Below are 23,926 nucleotides of genomic sequence, written 5' to 3'. Positions count from 1 at the left end.
CCCTTATAATGGAAAGTGTCAGGTAACCTTAACTATCGGCAGTACTACTTGTGCTGCCTACACAAGTTCTTGTACAGCCCTCATTGCCATAGTATTGAGCACTTTCTACTAGTGTACTAAGCGACGTGACTAACATCTGTCATGTGTGGGTCATTTTCTCTCGCATTCCCTCTCTAGGGGGAAATTCTCTTGTCTCAGCCTCCACAAGATCCCCCGCCCCTCTCAATACTACTACCTCAGTAGAGAGAAGGGAAAAAACCCTATCTAAAAGAATGACAAAGAAGATAATAGATCGCAGACTTTGGTGACATTTTCTAAATCTTTTTGCCAAGAACAACAACAATTTATTTAAAATTACTTTATGGGATATTTAAACATTGAAGGGGAAAGACAAATTGGCCACGATTAAAAATTACTGAACTATTTTTCCTTTCCCCCCTGATTATACAGCAATTTATCAATAAAATGGAACAAGTAATGCCTGACTGGGATTATTTATAATAGTGGAAGGCATTTATTTTTACTCACTCCACCAAGAACAGTGTCCCTGTTATGGCTAGTTAGCCATGTGTGTTCTACGAGCTTTCAGGGGAGGATTAAACTGTCATTTGTTTTATCTCCTTTCACGAAGTAACTATCATAACAGGAGTGAGGCAAGAGCTAAATGCTGCTAGATTTGCTACCTTAAAGAGAGGGTAGGGGGCACTGGCATCTCCCCTGAAACCAAAGGAAATCTATACAATTTTTTTTAATGTTTATGTTCAATAGTGCCCTGCATTAAGTGCTCCCACTGGAAATTAGTTATCTCAAGAATATACTTATACAGAAGTAGAATCCAGGTTTAAACTTTTATAGCGATGGCATAGTTCAGCGTCTGCAGCAGAGAGCTGGAACCGGGATGTCAAATTCAAAAACAGAGTGAGCCATGCATCTATTGTGTGGCCTTGGCTTGCCAGCCCTAGTCTTTAACATATTCATCCATAACACTGGGTACAAGCAGGGCCTTTACTTGCTATAGCATCACTACTGCCACAGCATCAGTCATTCTAGTACAGGGCTTCTTCGCTTGTGGGGCGCAAACCAAAATTGGGTCACCAGAATATTTCATGCTGATAACGGGCTGACCAGGCCAAATTTGAGTGAGTAGCACTGCTCCCACCCCCAGCGCCGCTCACACAAATTCGGCACAAGGGGTCCCCTGTCAGGAGAGCAGGGCCAAACCTGAGCAGTGCTGCAACTTTGGAGATTGCCCTGATAGTCCCACAGGACTGGAGCTGCAGGAGCCGCTGCTGTGGGGTCAGAGCAGGGTGGACTCTGAAACCCCCTCTAGGTCTCCCATCTACCCACTGGAGGCAGGACCTGACCTCCCCCAGGACCTCCTACTCGGGGGCAGCACCTTCTTATGTACTCAGTCGTGAAAGGCGCTCATCGTTCCCAAATGGGCCCTGAGCCCAAAAAGGTTGAGAGCCGCTGCTCTAGTACCCCTTTGTCCCACTCCACCCTCTCTGCCTTATCTGCAACTCCACCAATAGCACTAAAGACTTGCAGTACTCCCTCCCCACAGGTGAAGACAGAGAGAATCTATGCCCTCAATAAGAGAAAACAGGTGGAGAACTGAGAAGAATGTACCTGCCCATAGTTTTGCTGGGTGTATCTATGTCCAGTGAGGTGGCAAAGTTTGCAGATGACACTAAACTGCTCAAAATAGTTAAAACCAAAGCAGACTGTGAAGAACTTCAAAAAGATCTCACAAAACTAAGTGATTGGGCAACAAAATGGCAAAAGAAATTTAAGGTGGATAAATGTAAAGTAATGCCCGTTGGAAAAAATAACCCCAACTACACATACAATATGATGGGGGCTAATTTAGCTACAACTAATCAGGAAAGAGATCTTGGAGTCATCGTGGATAGTTCTCTGAAGACATCCACGCAGTGTGCAGCGGCAGTCAAAAAAGCAAACAGGATGTTAGGAATCATTACAAAAGGGATGGAGAATATCTTATTGCCCTTATATAAATCCATGGTACGCCCACATCTTGAATACTGCGTACAGATGTGGTCTCCTCATCTCAAAAAAGATATACTGGCATTAGAAAAGGTTCAGAGAAGGGCAACTAAAATGATTAGGGGTTTGGAATGGGTCCCATATGAGGAGAGATTAAAGAGGCTAGGACTTTTCAGCTTGGAAAAGAGGAGACTAAGATGTGATAGAGGTATGTAAAATCATGAGTGGTGTGGAGAAAGTGAATACGGAAAAGTTATTTACTTGTTCCCATAATATAAGAAGTAGGGGTCACCAAATGAAATTAATGGGCAACAGGTTTAAAACAAATAAAAGGAAGTTCTTCTTCACACAGCGAACTCCTTGCCTGGTTCTTCTTCACACAGCGAACTCCTTGCCTGAGGAGGTTGTGAAGGCTAGGACTATAATAGGGTTTAAAAGAGAACCTCCATGCATTTATCTAGTTAAGTCCATTAATGGCTATTGGCCAGGATGGGTAAGGAATGGTGTCCCTAGCCTCTGTTTGTCAGAGGGTGGAGATGGATGGCAGGAGAGAGATCACTTGACCATTACCTGTTAGGTTCACTCCCTCTGGGACACCTGGCATTGGCCACTGTCGGTAGACAGGATACTGGGCTGGATGGATGGACCTTTGGTCTGACCCAGTATGGCCATTCTTATGTCCTGCCTTCAGGTTTGGTGGTGCAATGGAACTCACTCAGAGTGAATAATAACGATGATAACATCTACATTTCATCCATAAAGCTCTCTAAGTGCTTTACAAACAATGGGACACATTTTCAAAAAATGCTCAGCACCTAGCAACTCCCGTTGTGACACTTATGGACAGACTTCCAGAGAGTTCAGCATCTGATATGCAGTCAGTATGCTGAGCCCTTTTGAAAATCTGGACACCTACGTTGTTACTTAAATGGGAGCAGAAATCTTCTGAAAATCTGGCCCAGGAATTGCATCATCACTGAAATGCAGATGCCTCTGGAGCAGAGAGAGCCAACGTACATCCTGCTGCATGACTGCGTCAGGAGGGGATGAAGTGGCTAAGGATGCCAGGGGAAACCTACACTCTTATGAGAAGTGCCATATGTTCTCCCAGATCAGACAGAATATCAGTTTTTTAGGGTCTCACTTTAAGATCCACACACAGAAAGCTGCACTGAACTCAAAGCTGTTCTGTTAAAAACAGCACCACTCTGGTTCATGATCGGACTGCGAGGGGTCCTTCGCCGGGTGACAAGGAGACATCACTTTGCCCTGCTGACCCTCATTGTGTCTCTTGCTGGGAGGGAGACGAGAGGCAGCGACAATTGCTATTTCTAAGGGTTTGTGGGCAATGAAACATTGACAACCCTGCAGCTGCCTCTGGGAATCAATGGAAATGCTACATTGCTGTCTATGCCACAAGCCTGTGTCAGAACAGGGCTTTCTGGCTGGATTCCACCCGTGGCCACAGTGTGCCAGGCACTTTCTAAACGCAGCTGGAGACACAGTCCCTGCCCTGACAAATGCAGTTAGGAGAGTCTGTGCTCAACAGCTCATTTTGTTTGTCGCATGTACAGGATCACACAGTTACAGAACTGCTGCGCTGTAGCTCAATGAAGCTGCCCTAGGATTTCCTAACATGATTTATAACCATATTATCCTGTTCACACTGCAAACAAAAGCCACGTGAGAACATGGGTGCCTGAGTTAGACAACTGCTTGTTGGCATGGCTAGAATTATAATATGGGCAGCCTGAAAGCAGCTTTTCAGTCATCGCCTTTTGAAATTTATGGTTGTAATAGAGGGGTGCGGCCAGAAGTTGGCCTAGATCAGTGGATTTTTTTGCTCTAGCTCGGACCATAAAGGGGCTGCAGCGAGCTAAAGGAGAATTTCCCTAGTGAAGGAATATCGTAAGTGTGGCAGATGTGGTCCTGCTGCTGTCCCCGCATCCAGCGTAGGGGCCGTGCCTGGGGGTTGTTGGGGGCATGCTGTCGTGGGAGGAGTGACCACCAGAGCACTGAGGGCTGTGCAGGTTCTGGGCGGGGGTGCAGCCTGCAGGCAGTTGTGGGAGGCTGCTGTATGTTCGATTAGCACCCTCTTCCTGAGCGGGGGTCATCTGTGTTGTGCCTGGCAAGGGGCGTAACGGAGAAGCTAGCCTAACACATTTTAAGCTAAAAACTTTAAATGTGACCATTTTTCCAAACGCATCCCCACAGGATTATTTCAGACTAACATCTGCTATTGGCATGGTGATAGAAGCTCCCTCCCTTGGCATGGTTAAAACTAGACTGGACAAAACCTTAGAAAACAGACCATAGGAAACAATCCCACATTGGCAGGGAGGTGGATTGGATGATCTCATACTTCAGTAGTGTCCCTGTCTCTAACATCTCTACTTCAGTGTTACGGTGACATCCGGAGGGAATCCAGAGTTGAAGCTGCATGGAGATTCGTACCTACAGTGGAGATCAAATCGCTTTGTTGCATCTAAAAAGCGCTGCGTATGGGCTACAGACTTATAGCACTTACTCTTAAGGGAATGACTGGCTTTTCAAAGCAGCTAGGACCAACTCTGTTCAATAGTTTAGGGGTCAGAAGCAGTTAAAATGGCTCCTTCTTTAAATAAAGGCTTACAACCTCACCTTTGTTTTAGTTGCCTCCAGCTAACTAATGGCTGAGCTGTAGCATTTCAAACTTTACGCCCCATGTTATGTAAGTCTAGACTAAAGAAATAGGTTAGATTTTTTTATATATATAAAATAAAACAATTCCCAGCATTCTTGTTGTGATTTGTGCCACAGGAAGCTGCTGGAAGATGTGTTCTTTGTAAAGCAATCGGTTTACAGCACAGGCAATGAAGGGTTCAGAGCTTCACTGCGTCCACTGGCTCCCCAGCAGCCTCCCAAGGCCTGTTCCTGAGGCAGCACACAGCAAGCCCTCCCCAACATCTCCTCAGGCTCCCGAAGACCTGTCAGGGCTCACCAGTAAACGCTCCAGCTTCACAAACCTAGTACCCAGGGATGCTCTGAGTGGACCAGAGTTCACCTTAGGATCCCTACAACCTCTGCTTCGTAGGGAGTGTTCGCTGCCAGCCTACTTGCTCCAGGACCCCTGTAGCTGGAACAGAGGGTGGGGGTGAGCGCAGGAAGAGCAGCTACTCAAAAAATGGGGAGACGGGGGTTTCAGCAGAAATTTTCAACTTTTTGTCTAAAACGTTAAAATAAAACATTTTCTGCTGAAAACCGAAAAGTTTTGACCAAAAAGGTTTTTGACCAACAGTTTTGGGATTTTAGCTGAAAGGTGCTCAGTTTTTCAACAAATTATTGAAATGTTCTGAGGACAGCAGGCACTGTCCATGCACAATTTGTTTAGTCAAAGTCCCTATTTTCTATTGAATAAGTCTCAACGGAAAATTTTCAACCAGTCCTAAGCATAATGTAGGGTAGGGTTGCCAACAGTCCCTTATTACAAGGGATGTCCCTTATTTTTTCATCGCTGTACAACAAGCTCAGGAGTTGCTGAGTGCTGCAATAAGAAGCAAGAAATACCCCTGGAAAATGTAGGTGAACACTGCTTATTATTATTAATACAATAATGTGAGGAGGGGTGGGGTGGGGGGTGCTAAGAAAACAGTTCATTGTATTTCAAAAACAAGGTTGGCAGATTGGAAGATGAAGGTATTGCAAAGAGTAATATAAAAACTGTAGGCTGTTTAAAGGAGAAATTACCAGGTCAGAATATAGGGCATGTCTTTGCATTTGAATAAGCAGGTGTTTGGCTTGCAGGAGAAGTAGTTTTTATTGGAAGGGAATAACATTTTTCAACTAAAACAAAAATTACTTGAAATATGGTGTTTTGCAAAACTTTTCAGTGTAATTACAAGTATTTTGATTTCTCCAGAATTTCCTGTTTTTGACAAAAAAAAAAAAAATCAAACAAAGAAATTCTGTATATATTTTTGAAAAATATTGACATGTTTTGTTTGGTGGTAAAATCCCACTCACTCACTTTTTTTACTTTCCTCCCTTTTCTTCCACTGGAAAATGGAAAGGGTAGGGAGTAAAAACAGTGAGAGCACATGGGATTTTCCCCACCAAAATTTCAAATTAAATGAAAAAAGGTTCTTTTCTTTTAAATTTTTTTTTTGCAAAATATAGTTACCTTTTTTCAACCGGTTCTAGTTGTGGTGACACGTAGGATGGGATTGGGGGTGTGTCAGGTAGGTATGAAGGTAGATATGATTCCTATACCAGAGATTTCCGTGATTTTTATGGGTTGCATTGATGAGAAATGCACTTGAGAAGCCCTGGAACTGCCAGTTAAAGTTTTTGGTGTGCGACAAGCATTGTTTGAGGTTGTGTGAAGATATTAATACCCTCATGACATATGGATGGGGGGTAACCTCAGACATTGAGCCTCCAAAAGGATGCTGCTGTTTCAATAAATAAGGAGCCAGATGCTGTAAATTCAACATATTAATTCTTTCATTTTGTAAGCAAACATTTGACACTCCTCTCTGATTTCAGTTCCCAAACATCATCTCATCTTAATCTCGATGACATATAGAGTAACTGTCATTCAATCAAATCATTTTCTGTCCATTGAATTACTTGTAGAATCCTCCCCTTAACGGAACAAACGTATTTTTGGAACACAGCTTAGCAGCATCCTCCATTTTTCTTTTCATGAATCAGCCCCTAATAGCATACAGCACTTGCAAAGTCACTGGGTCTGTTGAGAGAAAATTAGTTGTTCCTCCGTGGTTTTCAGCGAACCACACTGCAGCTCCACGCAGTTCGTAGCAGAATAGTGATTAAAACTATGCCTTTAATAAAGCAACACTGTACACAGTGATGACACGCTGCAGTCTAAGAAGTCTCCCCTCTTGTTATGATTGGTATTCCCCAGATGTTTGAGTTTGAGCTTAGGCTTGGCAAGCTTTGTGGCTGCAATTCAAGCCCAAAGCTTGAACAGCTCGTGTTTACTCTTATAATTTATACTGTGAGATGATTTACAGACAGTTATGCACTTGGTTTCATGGCTACAATTTCAGTCTAAGGGTCTGATCCTGCTGCCACTGAAGTCAATGGCAAAACTCCTGCTGATTTCAGTAGGTGCAGGGACAGGCTCAAAGGCTAACTGGTCTCACACTACATATCAGCCAGCACAAAAACAAACAACAACAACAACAACGTTCACTTTAAAAACAAGCAAACAGAAGAAAGGCCTGAAATCTTACTTACTAGGAAGTCTTCTTCACAGTACACTTTACCATTGACATTGTAGAAGGCTTTTCCTCGCAGTCTTCTCCCTGTTAGTAAAATATTTTACTGTCAGAGTCTTGTACTCCATTTCCATAGCAAGAGTCTCCAATACGAATGTGGTTTTTTTTTTTAAAACAGATGATGCACTGAACACCATCAAGAATGATATGCTCAACATTTGACCTCAGGGGCACTCCCTCCCCATTATTTCGCTTTTCTAATTTGCATTATTAGCTAATATTTATATTACAGTAGTGCCCCGTACTCAGTGGGGATTGGGGTCCCATTGTGCTAGGCACTCTACAAACACAGAAAAGAGACAATCCTCGCCTGTAAGGGTCACACTGCTTGAATGCTCCTTTTCTTAAAGAACAGTTATTGTCCAAAAAGTATGAAATAAATGTCATGTTCTTACATAACATCTCCAGACCCAATTGCATCTGCTAATGCAAACTCATGGGTGAGTGTATGTTATGGGTCCCTTGCTGTGCCAATCCGCAGAGGTTATGAGTTGCTACAGACACCTACTAGAAACTTGTGGCTTTTTAGCTCAAGCTGTAGTAGCTCTTAATTTTAGTTTTGAAGTTCTGGGTTCAATCCTTGGTGTGTCAGCCAAGATGGTGGCCATCGCATTTGCTCCTGTTATCATGTCAGTACCAATACAGCTAACTGAGAGTGGTCTGGGTTGTTCATCATCAACAAAATTGACAGCTAACTTCTAACTGCAGGATCTTTATTACTGGTCATGGAACCCAGCTTGACTTTCAGATCCTGGTATAAGAAATTAGAAACAAAAGCATCTTAACTTTTTCTAACTTGTAAATTGAGAACATTTTATTAACACCCGCAAGCACCTGAAACTGGCAATATGCACAGGTGATAGAGGGGCAAAAACAGATCTCAGTTTCAACCTTTGAGGGCTTACTATATTATGAGTAGCAGTTTAATTGTATTTATAACATGTGTGTTCATCAATATAAACTCTGGACCTCTGTAGAGTTTAAAAATATAGGACAGGCTCCAGATTAATCTCAACAAACACCGTGATAGACAGGAACTCAAAACCCCCACAACCAACCAGTCATTTAGACACAAAGGATCTGAGTCTCCTCGCTCTCTCTTACACTGGCATAAATCAGGAGTTATTTCAGTGTCAAAACCAGTGTGCATAAGAGAAGAATCAGGTCAAAGGAGCCAAACTCTTCCTGTTGTAACTCATCTCCTCTCCACTGAACTTTGTTCATTACCAGGGATTTATCTGGCCCAAGCTACCACCCACTCTGGTGTGCCCATCAAACCATTAAGAGGCAGTAGCCTGGGTAAAGAGATGGCAATATGCCCTGTTAAGGGCCACACACAAGAATCCATTTGCAGTGCACAACAACTTGATTGAACCCACAGACCTATGAACAATGCAAGGTACCTTATGCTTACAGGCCAATGATGACGCTCTTCGAATACACTAACTATATATATATACACTGAAACTACTTTTATTGTGTAAAACATGCACAATTCCTTCCCCCACCCCAAAGGAACAAACTTGGATACTCACAGACCCAGAAAAGAATAAGTTCCAGAGGTGAGGCGCTCCACCATAAACACGGGCTACCAGCCTCCAGGAGTTTAAATCTGAGGGCTGTTCACTGGAGAGCCAGTTAGCAGAATGCAATTGAGGAGGAGGGGAGAAATCTTTACAGTTTCTCTAAACAACATTGAGGAAAATGTGATTAATTTTAAATGTTTAAAAGTGTCTTTTAGAAACTGCTGCTGTGCTCTGACCATGGGAAACTGTGTATGGCAGAGACATTTGGACCTGAGCTGACCCTTTTGGGTAATCACATGCTGTATATGTGGTTGGCTGGAGGCTTATTGGCATAGCCAAGGGAAATTTTTCCTTTCAGTACAGATTCCTGAAGTGTAGCTCTCACAAGCTTCTGTCTCTTGGTGCTACTGGTAGGTGGACACTCGTGTTAAAAGTCCCTTCTGTAAAATGGGTCCATTCATGGAAACAAAGTCATTGCACTATCTGACTGACTTATAAACCTTCACCCAGATTACTGTTCAGTAGATAGACCCTCAGGAGGACCATTTACAGGAGTATTAAGGGACAATTTTTCAAAGGAGTACGTGTGCACACTGTCACTGCACCCGATTCTGCCTGCTTGCACAAAACGAGGCTCTTGACTGAGTGCAGTTACTCATTCTGCATATGTGTGTGAATTCAAATGACCTTTGACAATTCGGTTCTCAATGTGAACTGACTCCTATAGATCCTCACTCAAAATGCAACCTGCAGCAGATATACGGTGGTGTTTGGGAACAGGCAGGCAGCAATTTGGAAGATTACCACTGTGAGGACACAGCCCATTAGCCTGAGTGACAGCAATAGGCTCTTTAGAGCAGTCTTACCTATTGGTTAGCTCTCCTTGTGATCATCTGAAATGTAACCCTTTAGTGACTGTGTGCCATGTAAGCGGTGAACGTGCTGCCTCTTGGGGGTGTGGCCCAGGTGTAAGAGCTTCTCTCCCTATGTCACCTCCCACAAGTCTCCACTCCCAGTGATCCTGGTCTTCTCCCCGGTCATCCTGGCTTGGCTGTTGTAACCCTCCAACCTGCCTCTCTGCTCTGCTTGCAGAGGTGCCTCCCAGATACCTCTCCCCGGCATGTCCTCCCCACTGCCCAGAGCCTCGCCATTCCCTGAAACCTGCTTCCTAGCCTTGCCCTGAGAAGCCAGGGGACAGCTGTCACTGCTCTCTCTCCTCCCCTATTCCACGCCTCCTCCAGCAGCCGGATCTAGGCCTGAACCCTCCTTCCACCCTACCTGACCCCTCACGATGAGGGACCTGGTTCCTGGAGCCCTAGTGCCTGCTCCTCATCCCATCAGTTGCTGCCCCCTTTTCCCTTTGCGACAGCATCACCAATCCAGTTGGCCATCCCATAGCCCACTCACAAAATTCAGTGATCAACGTGCATTCACCCTCCAGAGACAAAAGACCCGAATCACTGCAACCACTCAGGCTCCTGTAACCTGCCTTAGAAACTTTTTCAGGCCAATGTGCTTGCTTTGTGTAAAAGAAACAGTACCCTACCTGTGTCACCATCTGCCAAGGCAAGGATCTCAGCCAATCACAGATCAGCCACATCTCACCTTATCCCCTTGTAAATGGCACACAAATCTGTGCTGACAGGACACAGCGCTGCATGAGCAGCTGCCTTGCTCCTTTCCAGGCAACTCCTTCTCACATCCCTACCACCCACCCTGACAATTACTCACCTGAGTCCTGAGCTCAGCCTGAGGTCAGTGAACAAGGAGGCACTGGTCACATCCCATCCCCCTCCCCCACTTTCAAAACCACACAAAGCACGACAAAAATGATTTTTGTGGTAACATGAAACTCTCTATTTCGCTTGCATCTTTAATCACCTAGTAAAGCTCTTTACTGCCTCATACACTGTACTCCTCCACCATCCGTATTATCCCTTAATCACACAAGCCACTGGGATCAAGGCAACATAAAGCCTGGTTTCCATGGGTCTCCTGAAGTGTCACTCTGGCTCATTCTAAAAGTGTTTTTGCCAATCCTCTGCCTTGCCCCTAAACACATGTGGCTTGTGCCAGCTTGTGGAGGAGTTACACCCACTGTGGGCCCAGGTGCAGGAAGGATGCGTTCATCCGTAGTCACTGGGAAAATGGGGGTGGGAGGGACCGGCAGGGAGTTACAAAGGCTCTTGAAGGACAGAAAAAAACCTCAAACGCTGTTGTCTGCCCAGACTGTGTTACCCAGTTCAGAGCCAAGTGGCAGTCACAGATCTAATACCAAAAAAAGAGCTGCTGGGTGGTTCTTGACAGGGCGACATGGTTGTGCACACCCTCGGATTCAGAGCTGGCGGGCATAAGTACCTGCTGCTTACTTGCTTTCAGATGGTAGGAATAAAGTGGCCTCACTACAGCCAGGGGCTTCTGCTTGTCCACTAAGTAACATTCCCATGTTACACACAAGGACACCCAACCTGTGAGTCGGCGCAGAAAACTCACATTACTATTTTAAATGGTAATTCTCTCACTCTTTCTCACCCCCCTACACCCACAGTCACTGTCACCAGCAGCCCAGGCAATGAAGTGCCAAAGCCTGGACTCTAGCCTGATGTGATCTCTGCAGGGAAAGGAATCCTCCCCCTAGGCCATGGCAGCCTCATGGTGAATGGCTGTAAACCCATGTTAGCGCTGATCCACAGGCCCTGCCCTGCACTCCAAAGTGCCTTGCATCCGGGGATAAATTAAATTAATGGAGATATCCTATCTCCTAGAACTGGAAGGGACCTTGAAAGGTCATCAGGTCCAGCCCCCTGCCTTCACTAGCAGGACCAAGTACTGATTTTGCCCTAGATTCCTAAGTGGCCCCCTCAAGGATTGAACTCACAACCCTGGGTTTAGCAGGCCAATGCTCAAACCACTGAGCTATCCCACCCCTGCAGAGCACAGCTCCACGGAGAGTCCCCAAACCCAACCCCAATTTTTTTCCTGTCGCAAAGCACAACTGAAGCAGTTCCACTGCATCAGGACTCTCCAGGACTGCAGAGGAGGGAGCATGATGTGGCCCCGAGCAAATTGAGCCAAAAAAAAAACACCAAATGCACTTCTCTTTCTGAGCACTTGACTGGCTGCTAGTTGCCCTGTGAAATAATATAGCTTCAGCGAACCAGAGCACAGGAAAACTCTATCATTAGTGGCTCGCCACTGTATGGCAGTTTTCACTAACTGTACAGCATGCAACCTCCTGCAGCCTGATTAGACACTGCTCTCAGAAGTTACCGTTCCATATGCCCACAACAAAGATGGCCACCTCAACCTCCCCTTTCATACAGCTGATGTAATACAAAATGTCAATTTCTAAACATGATTTTAACTCAGACTTTTATATAGCATCTTGTATCGCTAGATCTCACAGTGCTTTACAAATGAAAGCAAACATGATAATTCCCATTTTACAGATGGGAAAACTGAGGCACAGAGATGAAGCGACTTGCTTAAGCTCACATAACATATCAATAGCATAATGCTTCCTCACCTGGTAACTAGTATTCTTAATAATAATTAATAAGCCTAACAAGACTTTTACCTTAGAGGATAATACAATAGTTAACTCAAACAAGAAGTTATCATCCAAACACCACAAACTGCTACAGAACTTTGGTCTCTACATATGTGTTTCAGAAAAATAAGCAATGATGTGCATTCCATTCACTGTACTGAATAACCGAATTAAGTACAATTAAGCTCCAAAAAGTCAACAACTATTAGTCCAAAAAATAGCTGCTCAGTTTCCCCTTCTAATGACTATATTGGTGTATCCCATTGCAGGCTACTGTCCACTTTTGCAGTGTATTGTAACCACTTTCTAAAAGTCAGAGACTGACAAAACCAGAAGCAACATGCAGATAGATCACTAAATCAGTTATAATAAATGGCCTGGCCTAGAGTCCATAGCTGCTTGTGGGACTTTTTGTACCATCACTACAGTTGTGTTTCATAAACACAGGGCTTCCTTCCTCCTTCTGTGGTTTTAGCTAGATAGAGACCCTGGCATGTCTACCCTGTCTGACCAGTTTTCAACAGCACAGAGGAAGTGACTCTCAGTTTCACACCTGCCCAGTACCAGAAAAACAACAGGTCAGCCTGGGACGCAGCGCAGGTAGGCATACCTGTGGTCGCTTTAATCTCGCTAGCATGGGTAAGAACAGCAGCATAGATGTGGTGGCACGGACTTTATTGCAGGCCATGTACCAGAGTACAAGCTGCCAGGGCGCCTGGATATGCAGTCTGATTGCTAGCAGGTTCTGAAGCCTGAGCCACCATATCTACATTACCATTGTTACCTGTGCTAGTTTGATTAAAATTAGTGTGGCTATGCTTACCCATGCTACAAACAAACGTTCACTTGCAGTGTAGACTTACCCAAAGAGACTGCCTAGTAAGATTATCTACTGTTGACACTGGCTGTCAGCCCCTGCTCCCTCCTGTCTTCCCCACACCTCAGCTGGTGTTGACAACAGTCAAACTGTTAGCAGAGATGGGACAAAACTGTTTTTAATACTGTTACAGAAAGCATGATCTAGACCTAATGAAACAAAATGTGATTGAGACCTGGTTGCTTTTTGTAACTCGGCTGAAAATTGTCCAGTCCCCTCTATGCTAGTAGCTAAAACATTTTCAGTGCCATTTAGGAAGGGAAAACCTGTTATCAGCAATGCGCTAGTTGTTCAGTGTAGATGTTAAGTTGCCTTTATTAAGTCACAAACTCTTAGGCCACATCTACATTAGCACTTATGTCGGCAAAACTTTTGTTGCTCAGGGATGTGAAAAAAAACCCACCCCCCGAGTGACATACGTTTTGCCGTCATAAGCACTCAGTGCACAGCACTATGTCAGCAGGAGATGCTCTCTTACCGACACAGCTATACTGCTCATTGAAAGCTCTCTTCCATCGGCAAAACGCAGCGACATGAGCGCTCTTACAGTGGCACAGCTGTATTCGTACAGCTGTGCTGATGTAAGCTTGAAAGCTTGTAAGTGTAGACATGGCCTTAGTGGGGCAGGTTTTGATCTTAGTTACACGGATATGGGTGTAACTGAAATCAGAATTTGGCCCAGCGACTCAACATCTCCTCCTGTGAAATGGGGGTAGTAATAGCTCCCTGGGTCACAGGGCTGTTATTAGGCCTAATTACTATTTGTAGAGTGCTTTGAAATTTAAAAGTGCTAAATATTATTATAATGTGTGTAAAATTCTTTCATGAGTAAAAACATGCACGTTTTGGGAATTATAATAATTGACTACTGTCGTACTATGAGTGAGATCATATGAAAAGCCTGAATTGTTTGCCTGACTAATGTTGGTTAAGAAGACACCACTCTTTCCAAACAGTGGGAATGTCATGCATCTAAACTTCAGCCCCCTAGACAACACATGACACACATCCAACACTATCTGTCCATTTGGAAGAAAACGCATCGCCACACTCCTCACAATCTAAAGTTACTGTTGTGTGGAACAAGACGCCTATATTTTGCTCAGAAAATCTAATTAGCACATCCTGGTGTGATGAACAGTCAGAAGTCAGATGTGGGTGCATAATTTCCTGAGGTGAGAACAGCTCCCTAATTAAAGCAAATCTGATTATAAAGGTCAATTGTTAAGGTTACCAACCTGGACTATTATGCAGAAAGTGAAATCCTCACCTCTCGTTCCTGTTGTCTGAAGGTACAATATAAGGAATACTCTCGTGTGGATCTGTGCACAAAGCTGGTGGTGAACTCCCTGAACCTAAAGTTCTAATACCGTTTCTCCAGAAGAGGGCATCATGCATTCCCCTAGTCACCCAGAGAGCTTCTGCACTGTCAGCAATAAAAAAAGAACCGACAGACAGAAGTGCTAGGGAGAGCTGTGGCTTCTCTATTGGAACAGCTGCAATGCCCCTGTTGCAACTAATGACCAGAAATATAGAGTGGGATTTCTCAAAGCACTCAACACTGGCCCAACTCCACTTCCACTGAAGTCAATGGCTGAATGGAAGTAGAGGAATGTCTATACTGAGCACTTTGAAAATTGCACCTATAAACTACAGGAGTCCCTGCTAGAAGAGCATGACTATAACCAAGGTGTCCTATTATAACTGACTCCTCTGGAGAACATGAGATACTGATGTAAGATATAATGATGCATTTTTAGTAGGCATCCTTTCCACTATTAATTTTATTTTATAATTTCCACTTCACTAGACATGGAATTACCACACCTCTCTGAGGGATACAACCACTAAGAGTTCTGATTCATGACTCACAAGGCTTCCCAGGCACACAGTAATTCCTGGTTTCTCATGCCTGACTGATAAATGAATTGTGCATATTTGTTTTGTTGAGCAATGTAAAACATGGATCCAATTGCTGGTTAACAGCTTAAGATGTCATCTTTGTAATGAATGGTGTTAGGACAGCATCATTATAGGTCTCATACTAGCATTTGCATTTGGTGACATCTGAAGGTGTGCATGCTAACCGGACATGTAAACATACACACACAGCCAATTTGCAGCAGTAGATAACTGACTATATTGCAGCTGACTCAAAAGAGGGAAGCAAAGCTCTGGAGCTCTGCACACTGACTCTGGACTACACTAATAGCAGCACATATGCGGAGTCCAATTTAAAGTTCTATCAGCATTTCCATTATAACCTTGGGGCCAGATTCTTTGCTGCCTCTCCTGGGAGACTCAGCCCAGAAGGTGCAGTCCAGGAAGAGGTGCCAACCTTTGTGCCAAAATGACCCCTGGCATTAGTATAGGGCTGCTCTAACTTAGAACAGCCTTACCTCTGCAGTGCAGAATCCCTGAAGCACTGAGCACTACAAACAGGGGTGGAAGGATAGCTCAGTGGTTTGAGCATTGGCCTGCTAAACCCAGAGTTGTGAGTTCAACCCTTGAGGGGACCATTTAGGGATCTGGGGCAAAAATTGGTCTGGGGATTGGTCCTGCTTTGAGCAGTGGGGTGGACTAGATGATCTCCTGAGGTCCCTTCCAATCCTGATATTCTATGATCTTTCTGCCCACCATGCTGGACCAACACAAGAGAACAGTAAATTGGCCCTGTACTGCCCCTGTGCCAGGGGAATTCTTCCACTGTGTCTCCTTTAGACTCCTACACAATGTCAGAACAGCATATAGGCACCAGGTTCGGTGCTTTAGATTGTGAGCTCTTTGACACAGGTGTAGGAGCAAGAGGGTCATTCCCCCTACCTCTCACAGGGTCAAAAGGGGGATATGTAGGAGCAGGATTTTATAATTGTACTATGAGAATTAATGTATGATTTGATTTCATCCTGCCAGCCACCCTTTTTGAATGACAGAAAGGAATGACCCTCTGGGACTATATCTTTACTTGCTATGTAAGGCATCATGCATTCCTATGGTACCAGTCCTGCCAACTTCAAGTATTCAGAAATCATGAGTTAGACCTCAAACATGAGAGACTTTTACAAATAATAAATGTTGGGTATTTTTCATTTGCCTTCAGGTTTAGGGTCACATTTTCAATCTTTTCTCTGCATCCATGCGGGCTAGAAAGTTACTTTAAAAAAGGAATGGAAGCTGAGATTCTCAGGTAATCACAAGAGCTGGGGCCTTATGTAAAACTCCAAATACCAGAAGCAGGCAATAAAAACAAGATAGTTGGCAACACTATTTATTAAATAATAACAAACCCATCAATATCAAGGGATCTGTTCCTCATCTCTAAATTTACCCTAGGATAAAACAGTAGATGAGTCTCATCCAGGAGGCCCGCTTTCTTTTACTGTCTTAAGAAAAGAACAATTCGCCCTGTGTGTAAAATTACAGACGTGCCAAAAGGAAACAAAAAGATTCAAAATCTTTTTGAGTTTCTACTAAACTCGCCTGTGGGTTTGTGGCCTACACATCCACATTCCTCCCTCTGGGCTTAGCTATGGACATCTGCCATGGAGATTTTCTGTAGGGGGGAGAGGGGGGCTCTCCACTGCTTTACCCCATGCCACTGATAGGAAGCTATAAACCTGCTTTGGGCCCTTTTGCACTCATATGACTTGTTAACCTTGGGAGGCACACTCAGTTCCCTGCAGAGGACCTGCACAAGACCCAGTAGCAATGTGAATGCTACTTTACAGGGGTGGCGACAAAGCAGGGAGAATTACAAGGATCCAGTGGGTGAAAAAAAACAACAAACAAACCCCATATTGGGGCATGGAAGGGCATCAGCAAGGGTTAGCCTAGCTCATAGCCTGCACTGCAATCAGGGTGCCTCTATAGGTCTCCCTCCCCTTCCTCACCCCCCAGCCCCCCATCACCAAGCTTGATCGCTTAGGCTTTGTGCAGGGAAGGGTGAATTTCTAGGGCTTTCGATTATTTCAGGATGGAAAAAAAAAATCAGTGCCAAATTCCTTTGAAAAGAAGATATTGCATGTTGGCAGAAGCCACTTTTCACAGGCTTCAGCCGTTCGAAATTTGAAACACTGAAAAGTGGCTACTGTGGATGTGCTGTATTCTTCTTCTCAAAGAAATCTGGCACAGAATTTTACTCCCCTGTTTTAGGACCCAATCCTGCATTCCTTTCACGCCCAGACTCCCACTGATTTCAAGGAATGCAGAATCGGATCCTAAATGTGTGCTTCATGTATACAATAGTCCCTCATGGTTACGATCTATTGAGCAACACACTTTAAAAACCATTTGGAATTGCAGGCTCATCTGACAGGCCAGAATGGTTGTAAAGATGTTTCATTATTTCAGGAAAAATGCCTGGTGTGTGTATACACACATTCACACATTTTTCTGGTTCCAGACTGAAGGAATGCTTCCCGCCCCAAGCATCAAGATGCAGCAAAATATTTCAGAGCTCTGCCCTGATGTCTAATAAAGAAAGAACTAAATGTAACTTTGCTATTTAAAAAACAAAACCCAACATATGAGCAGCATAATTTTACAGAGAACTTTTGTAAAGCTCGTTTTAAAAATATTTGAGTTGATTAAGACAAAACAAAGTCTTACATTGCTATTTTTGAGGATGCTGTATATTAAGTTACTAGGCTATTACCATGCAAATCTCAAATGTACAAGCTCCTTACTTGGCCATAAACACAAAACAGTATACATTGTCTTTTCAGAAGAAAAGGTTTGCTGCTAAAATAGCAGAAGCCCTACGTAAATAAGCAACATTCTTTCTGCCTGAGGTCACTGACTTGCCCTATTCAATTTCAGCCTAGTCTGGGATTTGACAATCTAAGCAGGGGAGAGGCCCTTTCCTTTTTTTCAAAAGAATGCTGGGATTTTATTTGAAATTTAAACTCTTGCAAACAAAAGGTGGCATCGAACGCTAGAGGCCTGTGAAGGTGGAGTACAGGATGTGTATTGTTTTCTCCCTTTACATAGATTCTTTCAGGAAAGAGCATTCAGAGCCTGTGAACAAATTCTAATAAAATATTATCAGGTAGATAGAAAGTAGGATTTTAAAAAAAATATTCATGCAGGGCAATCATAGCAAACATTTTCAAGTTATAATATTAAATCATGTTTTTTATAATTCTGAATTTAATGTACCCAAATTTTCAGACTGCCACCTATAATTAACATTATTATTTTAATGTGTCTTTATGTCAGAATTGCAGATTAATTTTGATTTTGTGGTTGTACAGCTATTACAAAATCAAGATTCATTTTGTATCTCTACATCAAGCCAGTCTGCCTTAGCGGGTCAGAAGTTTATTTAGGCTCTCTGTTTCTCTGTCCATTAGTAGTTTGTCCACATTATGATATCTGGGTGCAAACAAAAGTATAAAATTATTTAGAGCAAAATTCAACATATGGCCTGTTGGCCTAACTGTCCATTGCCCTGCACTATGTGTGGTAATTTCTATCCGTGCAAAGTGATTGCAAACTCCTACCACAAGAAAATGATGGTGTTCCACACCCACTTTGCAGGGGTATATGTGAGTCTACATCGGGGCAGATCTGCAGCCAGTATAAACTATCATATCTCTGTTAACACATCAATGGAGCCATAACTATTTACACCTGCTGAGGAGCTCCCCCAAGGCAAATCTGGTCTTCAGTAGGAAAAAAGCTGTGTTCTTACCATGTGTTAGCTGGTGCATGGTACAATCCAAGTGAAGACAAGGGGGCTGTAGTATTAACACATTACTAGTCAACCGGATGCTCCCCCCAGGATTTACCTTGATGCGCTAACATTTTAAAACAATAAACTGTCTTTTTCTCACTAGGATTTTACCTCATGCTAGTGACCACAATGTAATTAGGCCAAGTCAAACCCTGATGGGCGGTATAGATACATCAGGGGTCGGCAACCTTTCAGAAGTGGTGTGCCGAGTCTTCATTTATTCACTCTAATTTAAGGTTTTGCGTGCCAGTAATACATTTTAATGTTTTTAGAAGGTCTCTTTCTACAAGTCTAAAATATATAACTAAACTATTGTTGTATGTAAAGTAAATAAGGTTTTTAAAATGTTTAAAAAGCTTCATTTAAAAATTTAAATAAAATGCAGAGCCCCCCTGGCCAGGACCTGGGCAGTGTGAGTGCCACTGAAAATCAGTTCATGTGCCGCCTTCGGCACGCGTGCCATAGGTTGCCTACCCCTGAGCTACATCGTGATAAAAACTGCTTGCGCGTTGTCTCCACTAGGATCATACAGCGAGACAGCTCTCACACGTCGGTTATCTTCCTGTAAAAGCCCACCGTTTTTGGCAGCGCAGACATATCCATAGTACATGGTTTGCTTTCGTGTGGAATTCGCTCTCCCTTTCCTACGCTCCAGTCACGTTATTAAACCAAAGTAATGCAATGCTATTGGGACAAGAAGGAACTCTGTGGCCCTTAGGTGGGGGAAGAACGTTGTTATAGGTACATTATGAACCCAAGAGACATTTTCAATCTTTCATGCAATGCGAGAAGCTGAAAATTTGGCAGATGTTTCCTTTCTCTCCTTCTTACGTATTTATCCAGTCTAGTCTACCCTTTGTTTCCAGTGGAGGACATAAATTATTTCCATGGATCTTAAACGGAAGAACTTGTATTGAAAAAGAATTTATAAAATTTAAGTCAAGCATGTGTTTTAAAACGGAGAAGTAACAGCTTGAGTTGATTTAATAGCTATTTATTTTATCCATACACCCCGCTGTAAGCTAGTAGAGGGATAGACTGGCTGAGAAAGGCAAAAAAAAAAAGCCCCAAACTATAGTTCAATTCAGGTTCCTTTCCATGGGGCTAGCTTTATTAATAACACAGGAGATTAAGACAAAGGCAAAGCAAGTCAGAACACTTGGTAACAACCACCAGAGCCTTTTCCAGCATTCAGCAATCCGGGAGAGGATACTCCTTCCCCCCTAGGAAGGTCCCACTACAGCAGCTTTCCCTTTGCTTTCATAGCCCTGCCCCATTACCCACGTGACAGGCAGGGAATCTGGGCTTTCCCTGTAACCCATTACATGCTGGAGTTTACGGGGTTGTCTTATACATTGCCACACCAACCAAGAGTGCATGTTGATTTTACATCAAAAATACATACAAAATCAAACTGGTGCTTTCCCAGCCTGCCAGACTCAGGAAATGAAACTCTGCCACACCTCTCAACCTCCCTGCTCCCATTGAAAATGCCCTGCCACCAGCCCCCTCCATTTAACATGGGGGCTCTTAGTTCAAGCACATCAACTGATTGCAGCTGCTGTAGTGTCCTAGAGGGATAAGCCAGGACCCAAACTATTTAGAGTTTTGTAAGTCAAAGTCAACACCTTGAACTGCACCTGGAAATGAACTGGACGCAGACCTGAGTGGAAGCCCATGCAAACCACAGAGCACAGATGTAATTGTTATTTGCGTTGTGATAGAACCTCGGAGCCTCAGTCAGGAGTCTTGATAAACACAGTGCAGACAGACCCTGAAAAGTAGCCTCTGCTCCAAAGCGTTTACACTCCATGTATGTGCTCCCTGTGGGGAATATTGCTAAGTAAGGGGACCACTGAATTCAGCACTAGCTGAAGTTTCCAAGTGGCCTTCACATGCAGTTTACTGCCATAATCCACCCTCAATGTGACTATTGCAGTAGGTCTCTATCCAAAGGAAAAGGTGGCAACCTTCTAGTCATGCACTCTTGGTCCCTGCTTGCTATTTGAATAGCCAGAATCAGCTGGGGAGCCAACACAGCCCCATGTTGCAAACTCTCTCAGCCGAGGTGGCTCCCGCATGGCCTCCAGTTCCTTCCCCCAGCCTATTAACATCACCTCTCTGTCACTTAAGTTGAGCCTCAAACTAGCTAGCTCTCAGCACAACTGGGCTCTTGTCTAGACAATGACAAATCTGATCAACAGCAGAGCTGATGAAATAAAGACAAGGAGCAGAGTGTCACCTGCATACCTTGTACACTGAAGGCTCTGCACCCCAGACCACCTCACTCTCTCTGCTAATATTTTATATACATGCTGTGCACACAGGGTGGACTAGACCAAATCTTGTAGCAAGCTGCAACAGAAATTCCTGAAGGCAATTGCCCAAAACTACCCTCTGAGTCCTCTGAGACAAGAACAGATCTGCACAAGAAAAAGCTTGCTTTCTTCCTGCCAGCAAACTTACGTGCGTCAACTCCCCACTGTCAATGGCATCAAAAGCTGCGGCTGACAAATCTAAACGAATCAGTATGGACACTTTATTTGAGTCATATCCAGAAAGAGATCATCAGCCAACACACCCAGTACAGTCTCTGTGCCGTATCTGTGTGTAAAACCAAATAGGAAGAGGTCAACCACGTCTGAAGATCCCAGGTGTGGCTAGAGTTCTGTCACTGTCTCAATACTCAATTCTCATTTCAACAAAATGGAATGTCAGCAGCAAGACAATGACGGCTGAGATTCTCAAGCAATAGCCCAGCCACTATTTCATTAACTGATGTAAACCCTTTCCCATCTTGAAAGGAGGTATTGACAATCTCCAGCAACAACAGACCTAATGACGCCTTGCTGCACTTTGCCAGCCACTGACTTGGGCCTACAGCTGTGAGCTAGACCCAAGCACCCCACACACTTCAGTGCATGACACCGTTTGAAGCTCTGCATTTGTCCATTCCCATAGGCAAATTTCTGCCACCATGGAGGATGGCGATCCTGTCCCAGTTTAACAGGTCTTAACAAAGCAGATGGAAAGTTCTTAATAGTGTGAAATACTCAACCCTGAATTTGAGCAGAGGCATCCCAGATTCACCAGGCACTTTGTCACTCAGGCCAGTTGCTTTGATTCCCATAGTAAAGGCAAAGCAATTTTCTTTGCTTCTTATATATTCAGTCCTTCAAAAATTCTTTATCTTGCAATCAGTCAGATTCAGACTAACTTCCCCCACCAGCCTCCCAGCCACCTTCCCACTCCCTTCATCTGTCAGGAGCCATCTGTATACCATGGTGACATGGGAGAGTGAAGCAGAGGAAGAGGGGACACCACAGCAATAGCTGAGCACAAAAGAGCCTTTGAGAATATTGATAGAGTGGTTTGTTAACCGAAAAGCATTCTCAGTCAGACCCATTTGAAATCGAAATGGTTAAGGAAGCTTAGGAAACCTTCAACACCCTGATAGACTTTTGAAATAGTATCACGACAGATAGCGGAACAGTAAAACAATGTACACGCTTTCAAAAACACATATTCTTAGTTACAGAATATTTACTACTAAGTCAATTATGTATTACTAAATTTTAGGAAACAGACCGCAGTCTGCCAGCTCAGCAACAACAGAACAAACTCTTCTTTTATTTACACTGGTGTAAAGCTGGAGTAACTCTCTTGAAGCCAATGATGTTACTCCAGATTTATACTAATGTAAATGAGAGCAGAATCTGGCCTATGATCTTTGATATCTATCTGATCACCTTTTTTGTGTGTTTTGTTGGGGTCAAAAATGACTGACAACAACGAAAAGAGAGTTGGAGTTTGCTAGGTCACCCAATGTTTTTTTTAAATCAGAAAACTGTCCTCTAAAATGGACCATGCTCAAGTTTCTGTGAAAAAAAAAATGATCCAGTCTTCAACTTTTTGGACGATATTCTGGGGTTATGTTAAAACTAAAATACATGCAACTTTCAAGACATAGAATAAAGAGCTGCATAGGTAGGACTCTGATAGTATGCTCACTTCTTTTGGCACTCAAGTACAATAAGGATATTGTTTCTTTAATACTATTCTTTTCTTTAAGAAGTATGTGAGGTTTCAGCCAACTCTCCCTAACGATTAGTTCAGGATGAATGTACTTAACTCAGGATTCAACTGGAAAGAACCCAAGTAGATGCAATCAATTTTCCACTAAATCCACTTCCTTCCTCTCTTCCCTACCCAGCATGAGCCATCAGCCCACCACTAGCTATAACCAGTCATGGGTGACTAAGACAATGAAAACCTCTGGATGTCTTTCAGCCTCTCTATCTAGCTTGGCCACTCCCTCTTTTGATTTTTCCAGTTTTCCATATTCTCATATCCTATTCACTAGCCCAAACCAAAATGCAGCTATTTACAAAACTACAGTAGCCCACAAACACCAGACTTAATGGTTGTTACGGAATCAACTTTGTAAATTCTACTAATACTGAAGTATCTTCTACCTTTATACAGCAGATAGTACATATACAATCAGCATAACATCTAAGGTTAGTCCAGTGAAAGATGTCAGTAACAGAGTTCTTTATACACCAAACTGCTCTTAAAAATATGCTATCGTGTTTTAATTGTATACGCTGCTGGTGTGAATATGCTATTGCTGTGTTTTAATAGCCCCCCCCCTTAAAAAAAACCCCAAATAAATCTAAGTAAAGTAAGATTGCTGAGGCTTTTCCCACAGAGCTCAAGTCCCCTTTGAGCCACACTGCCTGAAAGAAGAACATTTGTAAAGCCAGCAGATGATTTGCTACTAGTATTAACCCAGGGGTAATAAAAAATATATGTTTTTGACTCTTTTGAAAGCAAGGCTTAGAAAATATGATCTCTGGCTCTAATCCACACACCTTCTTGGGAGTTTAACTGGATGATCCCCCCCACCTCCAAAAAGTGTGCAAATTCCCCTTCATTAAATAACTCACT

At 43.5% G+C, this 23,926-nt stretch overlaps 1 protein-coding gene across 1 annotated transcript in view; it reads right to left on the bottom strand.

Moving 5' to 3' along the window:
- WTIP (WT1 interacting protein) overlaps positions 1-23,926 on the bottom strand; it is a 118,973-nt gene that overhangs the window by 25,536 nt on the left and 69,511 nt on the right. The window contains exon 3 of the mRNA XM_065416840.1: positions 7,249-7,316. Within this exon, the coding sequence (XP_065272912.1) occupies positions 7,249-7,316 (68 nt within the window). The remainder of the gene's footprint in view (positions 1-7,248; positions 7,317-23,926) is intronic.

This window comes from Emys orbicularis, chromosome 14, assembly GCF_028017835.1.
Source record: "Emys orbicularis isolate rEmyOrb1 chromosome 14, rEmyOrb1.hap1, whole genome shotgun sequence".
NCBI classification, from domain to species: domain Eukaryota; kingdom Metazoa; phylum Chordata; order Testudines; family Emydidae; genus Emys; species Emys orbicularis.
The sequence above is the reverse complement of the archived record's forward strand: the minus strand, read 5'-3'. Positions and strand labels throughout refer to the sequence as shown.